Source organism: Daphnia magna, unplaced genomic scaffold, assembly GCF_020631705.1.
Source record: "Daphnia magna isolate NIES unplaced genomic scaffold, ASM2063170v1.1 Dm_contigs137, whole genome shotgun sequence".
In the NCBI taxonomy this organism is placed as follows: Eukaryota; Metazoa; Arthropoda; class Branchiopoda; order Diplostraca; family Daphniidae; genus Daphnia; species Daphnia magna.
The window spans coordinates 185,235-196,371 of record NW_025533137.1 but is presented as its reverse complement, the minus strand read 5'-3'; the positions used below and the strand labels follow the sequence as shown (position 1 = coordinate 196,371).

At 37.9% G+C, this 11,137-nt stretch overlaps 1 protein-coding gene across 1 annotated transcript; it reads left to right on the top strand.

The window, feature by feature from the left end:
• Nucleotides 1-2,640: 2,640 nt before the first annotated feature.
• LOC123467033 lies at nucleotides 2,641-8,219 on the top strand. The gene is given in 5 exon segments (XM_045167097.1): nucleotides 2,641-3,971; nucleotides 4,276-4,627; nucleotides 5,003-5,315; nucleotides 6,386-7,454; nucleotides 7,742-8,219. Coding segments are annotated over 5 exon segments (3,243 nt in total). The 3' UTR covers nucleotides 7,920-8,219.
• Nucleotides 8,220-11,137: the final 2,918 nt, after the last annotated feature.

The following is an 11,137-nucleotide window of genomic DNA, read 5'->3' as shown; positions in this document are numbered from 1 at the left end:
TGTAAACTGCATGGAATATACTTGTATTCAATGTGAATACACTGTTATACCTTGTTTTTTTTCTATATGTAAACTGCATGGAATATACTTGTATTCAATGTGAATACACTGTTATATCATGAGTTTTTACTTCTTTATGTAAACAGCATGGAATATACTTGTATTCAATTTAAATACACTGTTATACCATGAGTTTTTACTTCTATATGTAAACAGCATCAAATATACTTGTATTCAATGTGAATACACTGTTATACCATGAGTTTTTACTTCTATATGTAAACAGCATCAAAAATACTTGTATTCAATGTGAATACACTGTTATACCATGATTTTTTACTTCTATATGTATACTGCATCAAATATACTTGTATTTAATGTGAATACACTGTCATACCATGAGTTTTTACTTCTATATGTAAACAGCATCAAATATACTTGTATTCAATGGGAATACACTGTTATACCATGAGTTTTTACTTCTATATGTAAATATTTTCAAATATACTTGTATTCAATGTGAATACACTGTTATACCATGAGTTTTTACTTCTATATGTAAACAGCATCAAATATACTTATATTCAATATGAGTACACTGTTATACCATGAGTTTTTACTTCTATATGTAAACAGTATCAAATATACTTGTATTCAATGTGAGTACACTGTTATACCATGAGTTTTTACTTCTATATGTAAACAGCATCAAATATACTTGTATTCAATGTAAATACACTGTTATATCATGAGTTTTTACTTCTATATGTAAACAGCATCAAATATACTTGTATTCAATGTGAATACACTGTTATACCATGAGTTTTTACTTCTATATGTAAACAGCATCAAATATACTTGTATTCAATGTGAATACACTGTTATACCATGAGTTTTTTTTTCCATATGTATACTGCATCAAATATACTTGTATTCAATGTGAATACACTGTTATACCATGAGTTTTTACTTCTATATGTAAACAGCATCAAATATACTTGTATTCAATGTGAATACACTGTTATACCATGAGTTTTTACTTCTTTATGTAAACTGCATGGAATATACTTGTATTCAATGTGAATACACTGTTATATCATGAGTTTTTACTTCTATCATATAATGTATCAAATATACTTGTATTCAATGTGAATACACTGTTATACCATGAGTGTTTACTTCTATATGTAAATAGCATCAAATATACTTGTATTCAATGTGAATACACTGTTATACCATCAGTTTTTACTTCTATATGTAAACAGCATCAAATATACTTGTATTCAATGTAAATACACTGTTATACCATGAGTTTTTACTTCTTTATGTAAACAGCATGGAATATACTTGTATTCAATTTGAATACACTGTTATACCATGAGTTTTTACTTCTATATGTATACAGCATCAAATATACTTGTATTCAATGTGAATTCACTGTTATACCATGAGTTTTCACTTCTTTATGTATACTGCATCGAATATACTTGTATTCAATGAGAATACACTGTTATACCATGAGTTTTTACTTCTATATGTAAACAGCATCAAATATACTTGTATTCAATGTGAATACACTGTTATACCATGAGTTTTTACTTCTATATGTAAACTGCATGGAATATACTTGTATTCAATGTGAATACACTGTTATACCATGAGTTTTTACTTCTATATGTAAACAGCATCAAATATACTTGTATTCAATGTGGATACACTGTTATACCATAAGTTTTTACTTCTATATGTATACTGCATCAAATATACTTGTATTTAATGTGAATACACTGTCATACCATGAGTTTTTACTTCTATATGTAAACAGCATCAAATATACTTGTATTCAATGTGAATACACTGTTATACCATGAGTTTTTACTTCTATATGTAAACAGCATCAAATATACTTGTATTCAATGTGAATACACTGTTATACCATGAGTTTTTACTTCTATATGTAAACAGCATCAAATATACTTATATTCAATATGAGTACACTGTTATACCATGACTTTTTACTTCTTTTTGTAAACAGCATGGAATATACTTGTATTCAATTTGAATACACTGTTATACCATGAGTTTTTACTTCTATATGTATACAGCATCAAATATACTTGTATTCAATGTAAATTCACTGTTATACCATGAGTTTTTGCTTCTATATGTAAACAGCATCAAATATACTTGTATTCAATGTAAATACACTGTTATACCATGAGTTTTTACTTCTTTATGTAAACAGCATGGAATATACTTGTATTCAATTTGAATACACTGTTATACCAGGTGGTATAACACCTGGTATAGGTGTTATATTGTTCGGTCTCCTGTCCTTTTTTCTCTTTTAATTGTGTTTTTGTATTTCTGTGCAGAAAGATTGGATTCTCTTAATCAGTTTTTTACGCTGATTCCGTTGTATATGGTTTTTCATATTTTTGTGTATATCACTATATTTCTTGTTTCTTTTACCCTAGGGGCTATCTTTTGGGCCCATCCCATGTTGTGCGATTCTGAGCCACATTTCTGGATATACGTGATCAGTTCTTACAGCTGATCCAGTTTGATACTGTTTTATATATTTTTGGTTCGGTCTCTTAATTGCATCCTATCGCAAAGGCTACGATTCAGACCCATTTCATGGGGGATGATAATGGAGCTCCCAGTGACGCCCGGGGCAGTGACAGACATTGTTTACATTGCAATAAGATCTTTCAAATTGTCCACAGCGGCCATCGCTGCTGCTCCCAAGAATGTACCAAAGCTCGACAATTACTAAACCGTCAGTCTGCCAATACGTCCTCGGCCTCTGCCAGTGGTGGCAACAAGAGGAAGAAAGATCCCCACTCCCCAGACAAGCCGGATGCTATTGATATGAAGAAGTCCAAGGCTGACTCTGCTACCACCTTCATTGCTGAACTTCCACTTGCCACCATCAATTCGCTAAGTAAAACTGAACTTGTATCTCGTCTAAGCTTTGCTCTGAACCTATTAGAGAACCAAATTGTTGACATCTGTGAGCTAGAACTCATGGTCACCCGACTCGGTGATGACCATGTCTCTGATCTCGAATCTCAAGTCTCCTGTCTCAAAACTGATCTAGAGAGTAAGGTAGAGGAAATTAGTGTACTAAAGAATGAGGCGGTGCAAATGAAAGTAGCTTTTGCTGACGGTCTTTTAAGCCTCCAACGTGCTAGCCCTACCGGCCTTGCTGGTTCGTCCTTCTCAGGTACATCAAGTCATGGTCCGTCCTATGCTTCTGTCGCTCGTGGTAACTCATCCGGCTCTGTTTTGGTAGCCAAATGTGCCGATGCCTCTGCTCCTCCTTTGAATGTCCAGGCTGTTGAGGAGTTGCTTGATACTCCAAACAGCGGTTTGATCCCCTCGCATGTTCGTTTTAAAAACAATAAGATGTTTGTCACCCTGGACAATGAGGTGGCAGTTGCAAAGGCAGCAGCTCTTCTTAACAACAAACCCGATTTTAGTAGCCGTTTTGAACCAGCTAGCAAGCTAAATGTGTCTTTCCCTGTTGTGGCCCTCTTTGTTAATATTTCGGATGTAAACGCCCTTAAGGTGGAGCTAGAACATCGTAATAGCGCCTTACGTGGGCAGATACACTCCGTTAAAGTGATCTACACCAAGCCACAGACCACGGAAGGACACGTTAAGATTTTTCTTAAATCCAGGGCTGTCAGAGACCTCATTCTGGACCAGCGTAGGGCATCGATCTCGTGAACCTACTACCGTATAGTACCAGTTGATCTGAACAGGGAGGTTAGACGCTGTTTTAAATGTCAAAGATACGGACACATCCAGAGAGACTGCTCAGCTAGGTTTGTAGCTTGTGGGAAGTGTGCAGAGAGGCATGGCACGAAAGAGTGCACCTCTGTGGTTTTAAAATGCGTTAACTGCAATGGCTCGCACCAATCTGGCCACAACACTTGCAGTGAGCAGGTGAAAGCGGTTGAGCGGTACAGAACATTCCTTGATCGTAATGTCTGACCGCTATACATCTGTACTATCTGAAAGCCCGCAGGTGCCAGCCCTTCTCAAATGTATTCAAATTAACTTACGTCACTCCAGTCTTGCATCATCCTCTCTCTCACAAATTATTCTTGATTTGGATATCGATGTTGTCCTTATTCAAGAGCCTTACGTGTTGCCTTCTCTTTCTCCTGTGGTTGCAAATATCCCCCCTGGTTTCACGGCGTTTCATCAGCTCTCTGATGACTACTCGTATGGGGCTGCTATTTTAATACGAGACTCGATTGTCACAGCCGGGAAACCTGTCTGTATGCACATTTCTAACTCTGCTGCATGTGTTGAGTTGACAACGAACAAAGGCCCATTACGCCTATCCTCCGTCTACCTCCGTCCCTCTATTGTGGATTTTTCGGCCACGACCCTGACCATCCTTGAGGCACTCTCTGCTCCCTTTTCGATAATCGGTGCTGATTCCAATGCAAGATCTCGGATGTGGGACAGCCCTTTCAATGATAAGCGTGGTTCTGATCTGGAGTCTCTGCTGACCTGCTCTAACCTAAGAGTTGTCAATCAACCTCACTCTGAGCTTGATTTTGTTCCTGCCGGGACATCTTTTGTCGATCTTACCCTCGCAGGTGATAAAGTCTGTATTCACAGCTGGTTCTTCCTGGACACTCCTTCTCTCTCAGACCACCCTTATATCTTTTTTGAAATCAACCATGGAGATTTTGCTAAAACTAAAAGGAAGCATTTACGTCCGTCAGTTCCTAAATTACCTTTCATCCACCGCGAGCTATTTTCTCTCGAACTAACGAAAGCACTACGTTGTCTGCCTGTCTACTCCCAGATTGAATCCACTGAGATAGTTAATGACCAAATTGCTAAACTTGTCTCGGCGATTTCCTCCAGTGCTCTCGCTGCCAAGATCCCCTGTCCTCGTACCAGGTGCGCCAAAAACATGATAGGGTGGACACAGGACCTATCTGTCCTCCGAAGTAAGGCTCGCTCTCACCACAAGGACTGGTCAAATAGCAAAAATGCTCAAAATGAAATGCTGTACCGTCGTAGCAAAGCAGGGTATCAGCGGGAACTTAGAGCTGCTAAACGTAGAGCTTGGGAGAAAGCTAGGACGAATGCGACCAATGGGGATATGTTCCGTGTCCTATCTGAGTTCGCGGGAAAAACTAAGTCTATCTCTCTACCTTCTGAAGTATCTATCGATGGAGCTCTATCCGCAGATCCGATTTTGATTGCAGAGGGCTGTGCCAGACATTTCTTTCCTGTTGAACCCCCGTCTCAATCAACTCACTCAGCAGTGGAAAGTGAAGCCTTTGCCGCTGTCCTCTCTCAGCTCGACGATGAACCCCCTCCGGTCTCTGACTGGGAATTTGAAACCGCGGCACGATCACTTAACACTAAATCCGCTCCAGGAATTGATGGCATCGCAGCCGATCTGCTACTTTTTAGCCTACCGCTGATCAAACCGTACCTATTTGTCATCCTCAATGCGTGCATATCCATGTGTTTCTTCCCAGACTCCTGGAAAGTCGCTATAGTTTCAGTCATTGGCAAACCCAATAAATGTGACTACACCTCCTTGAACAGCTTTAGACCGATTAGTTTAGTGTCCAATTTGGCCAAATTTCTCGAGAAGATAGTTCTGGGCCGGTTGCTCTGGCTCGATAGTGTAAACAACTGGATCAGTACTAGTCAACATGGGTTCAGAGCCAACCACTCTACTGAAACAGCGGCGCATACCCTGGTTTCCTTCATCGAAGATGCATTCTCCGAGAATAAAGTATGCGCCACCGCTTTCTTGGACATCAAGAGTGCCTTTGACTCTGCCTGGCATCCGGCCATTATTCACGCTCTAGCTAAACGTGCTTGCCCCAGCTACCTCATAAAAATCATAAGCAGTTTCCTCTCTAATAGACAGGCGTGCTTTTCTGTAAAGGAACATACCCACACCAGTTTTGTTAATCTAGGATGTCCGCAAGGTGGAGTTCTTTCACCTTTACTATGGAATCTGCTTGTCGATGACCTACTCCGCCTCACATTCCCATTTCCGGTCAAAATGATCGCCTATGCTGACGATATAACTATTATCACGTCCCACAAAGAAGCGAGTATTGCCACTAAAAACCTCCAACTTGTTTGTGACTCTGTCGAGCTTGGCTTGCGTCTAGAAAGCTGTTTCTTAATGCTGTTAAAACTGTCCTTGTCATATTCTCCCGAAAGCTGATTCCTTGGGACAATCTTTATGTCTTCATTGACCATACAAGGATCTCGCCTTCGCATACAGCCTCTTTTCTTGGTTTCGTCTTGGATTCTCGGCTGAAATGGAAAAATCACATTGAAGCAAAATGTGTATCTGCGACGAGGGCCATGATGGCTGTAAGCAGTTGCCTCCGGCAATCTTTTGGTTACGATAGGAAACGCTTACGATTTCTCTACTCCTCCACCGTTGAGCCCATCTTCACATACGGTTGCTCTGTCTGGGCTTCCGTTTTACGCACAAAGGCCGGTTCAAAGAAGATCCGTTCGTTTCAGCGGTTGATCTGCCGGATGATTACGCGCTCGTTCAAAACGGCCCCTACCGAATCGCTCATTATCTTATCCAATATGCTTCCACTTGATCTCCGCATACTGGAAATAGCCACTTCTCGTCTGCTCTCTCAACCGGCTGGTGAGTTTGTCAAATCATCTAGCAAACTAATCCTTAAGCGTCTCCCCCATGAACTTATGCACAAAAAGAGTGAACGAGTCAGTACATTTCTTTCTACTCAACACCCACCGTGGAGAATTTGTCTCTACTCCTCTAGCCTCTCTTACGCGTCTGTCGATCTTTTTCCATGCGCGCTAAACACCCTCCGCTGCTATATTCGTGTGTTTCTGAACTCTGGCGCTGCTGGACTTTGCGTAGTCTTCACAAACTCCGCGGCTGTAATCAGGATACTTAATCTGTCGCTACCCCCCTCAATCTCTTTCCGCAGTGGACTGAGCGTCGCTCTTGCTGAGGCCATTGAGACTATAAAGGAGCTGAGGCCTAAGTATACCAGCAGTGAAATTATCTTAGTTGAAAGGCTCGTAATGCTCAGTCCGGCCGCTACACTTTCTCTGATGGAGGTGAGCAACCTTGATCTTCTGGCAAAACTCGGCAACTCTTGTCATGTCTTCACTGCTGCCAATCCAAACTCACCTGGTCTCGCCCTAGCTAGCTTCTGGGCCAAATATCCCTCTCCGTTTACAACTCGATACGCCCCGGTCTCCCCGAAGGCTATTCAGAAAGAGCTCTCGAAATACGTATGGAATATGTGGAATAAGGAGTGGGTGTCATTGTCAACCAACTTGAGCGTAAAAGCCTTCTTCCCTGATGTGTACTCCGCCAACAGGCTCCTCAAAGTAAAAACTAGTGCAATCTCTACCCAGCTACTCACAGGCCACTGCCCCCTAAATGCTCACCAACATCGGTTTGGCTTTACTTCATCCGCCTCCTGTCGATGCGGTGCTACTATTGAGTCCATTACTCACTTTCTTTTCTACTGCCCAAACTACTCTAGTCTCAGAGAGGAGCTGTATGAGAAGCTCCTTGCCGTCAACCTTCCTTGGCCCCCTCCTCTCCATATCTTCCCAAAATCAAATCTGTCCTGGAATGCACTGGTCAAATATGTGCTTAGCACTAAGCGTTTCTCTCTTAAATAGTTGAAGACGAGCGCTTCTCGTGTCTCTATATTATTTCGTCTAACACTGATATTAGGCCTCTTGAAGCATATCTTATTTGCTCTGTTCCGGTGGCTAGGAATGGGGTCCGGGAGCGCGCGTTCCCGTTGGCCACCCATCCAGCCACCGGAGACTATGGTCTCACTGCCAGCGTGAGGGCTCTCTTGGACAGACTAGCGCTTTCCTCGGAGACGCCCTCTGCTCGCTTCTCGTGAACCAGTAGCTCAATTTTATGAAATCAGCCACTAGAGTACAGTGTTGTCATTGTTGATGGTCTGGTATTTTAATTTAGCCCCTCTCCTATTCTCTCTAATAATATCAGCTCGTCAGGCCGGGGCTCTGGGAACTGCTGTCGGGAACCCATAGGGGAATGTAGCTATGCCGGCGACCACCGGCTGGTGGTCTAGAAGGTCTAACCAAGCCGGACAGGTACTCAAATCCCCTTTGGTCTTGCCCCGGCACGCCCGCACCAGAGCCGCCGCGCAGGCCCAGTTTCCCAAATTTATGTACAACTCTCTAGTCCTATGGAACGCTCCCTTTTGTAAAACATGTAACTTTGATGCTTATCGGGTGAAATACACGGGGCAATACTCGGTCTTCGAGTCCACGCCCATAAAAATAAAAAAAAAAAAAATACCATAAGTTTTTACTTCTATATGTATACAGCATCAAATATACTTGTATTCAATGTGAATTCACTGTTATACCATGAGTTTTCATCTTCTTTATGTATACTGCATCGAATATACTTGTATTCAATGTGAATACACTGTTATACCATGAGTTTTTACTTCTATGTGTAAACAGGATCAAATATACTTGTATTCAATGTGAATACACTGTTATACCATGAGTTTTTACTTCTATATGTAAACTGCATGGAATATACTTGTATTCAATGTGAATACACTGTTATACCATGAGTTTTTACTTCAATATGTAAACAGCATCAAATATACTTGTATTCAATGTGGATACACTGTTATACCATAAGTTTTTACTTCTATATGTATACTGCATCAAATATACTTGTATTTAATGTGAATACACTGTCATACCATGAGTTTTTACTTCTATATGTAAACAGCATCAAATATACTTGTATTCAATGTGAATACGCTGTTATACCATGAGTTTTTACTTCTATATGTAAACAGCATCAAATATACTTGTATTCAATGTGAATACACTGTTATACCATGAGTTTTTACTTCTATATGTAAACAGCATCAAATATACTTATATTCAATATGAGTACACTGTTATACCATGACTTTTTACTTCTATATGTAAACAGCATCAAATATACTTGTATTCAATGTAAATACACTGTTATACCATGAGTTTTTACTTCTATATGTAAACAGCATCAAATATACTTGTATTCAATGTGAATACACTTTTATACAATGAGTTTTTACTTCTATATGTAAACAGCATCAAATATACTTGTATTCAATGTGAATACACTGTTGTACCATGAGTTTTTACTTCTATATGTAATCTGCATGGAAAATACTTGTATTCAATGTGAATACACTGTTATACCATGAGTTTTTACTTCTTTATGTAAACAGCATGGAATATACTTGTATTCAATTTGAATACACTGTTATACCATGAATTTTTACTTCTATATGTATACTGCATCAAATATACTTGTATTCAATGTGAATACACTGTTATACCATGATTTTTTACTTCTATATTTAAACTGCATGGAATATACTTGTATTCAATGTGAATACACTGTTATACCATGAGTTTTTACTTCTTTATGTAAACAGCATGGAATATACTTGTATTCAATTTGAATACACTGTTATACCACGAGTTTTTACTTCTATATGTATACTGCATCAAATATACTTGTATTCAATGTGAATACACTGTTATACCATGAGTTTTTACTTCTATATGTAAACAGCATCAAATATACTTGTATTCAATGTGAATACACTGTTATACCATGAGTTTTTACTTCTATATGTAAACTGCATGGAATATACTTGTATTCAATGTGAATACACTGTTATATCATGAATTTATACTTCTATATGTATACTGCATCAAATAAACTTGTATTCAATGTAAATACACTGTTATACCATGAGTTTTTACTTCTATATGTATACTGCATCAAATATACTTGTATTTAATGTGAATACACTGTCATACCATGAGTTTTTACTTTTATATATAAACAGCATCAAATATACTTGTATTCAATTTGAATACACTGTTATACCATGAGTTTTTACTTCTATATGTATACAGCATCAAATATACTTGTATTCAATGTGAATACACTGTTATACCATGAGTTTTTACTTCTATATGTAAACTGCATGGAATATACTTGTATTCAATGTGAATACACTGTTATACCATGAGTTTTTACTTCTTTATGTAAACAGCATGGAATATACTTGTATTCAATTTGAATACACTGTTATACCATGAGTTTTTACTTCTATATGTATACAGCATCAAATATACTTGTATTCAATGTAAATTCACTGTTATACCATGAGTTTTTACTTCTATATGTAAACAGCATCAAATATACTTGTATTCAATGTAAATACACTGTTATACCATGAGTTTTTACTTCTTTATGTAAACAGCATGGAATATACTTGTATTCAATTTGAATACACTGTTATACCATGAGTTTTTACTTCTATATGTATACAGCATCAAATATACTTGTATTCAATGTGAATTCACTGTTATACCATGAGTTTTCCCTTCTTTATGTATACTGCATCGAATATACTTGTATTCAATGTGAATACACTGTTATACCATGAGTTTTTACTTCTATATGTAAACAGCATCAAATATACTTGTATTCAATGTGAATACACTGTTATACCATGAGTTTTTACATCTATATGTAAACTGCATGGAATATACTTGTATTCAATGTGAATACACTGTTATACCATGAGTTTTTACTTCTATATGTAAACAGCATCAAATATACTTGTATTCAATGTGGATACACTGTTATACCATAAGTTTTTACTTGTATATGTATACTGCATCAAATATACTTGTATTTAATGTGAATACACTGTCATACCATGAGTTTTTACTTCTATATGTAAACAGCATCAAATATACTTGTATTCAATGTGAATACACTGTTATACCATGAGTTTTTTCTTCTATATGTAAACAGCATCAAATATACTTGTATTCAATGTGAATACACTGTTATACCATGAATTTTTACTTCTATATGTATACTGCATCAAATATACTTGTATTCAATGTGAATACACTGTTATACCATGATTTTTTACTTCTATATTTAAACTGCATGGAATATACTTGTATTCAATGTGAATACACTGTTATACCATGAGTTTTTACTTCTTTATGTAAACAGCATGGAATATACTTGTATTCAATTTGAATACACTGT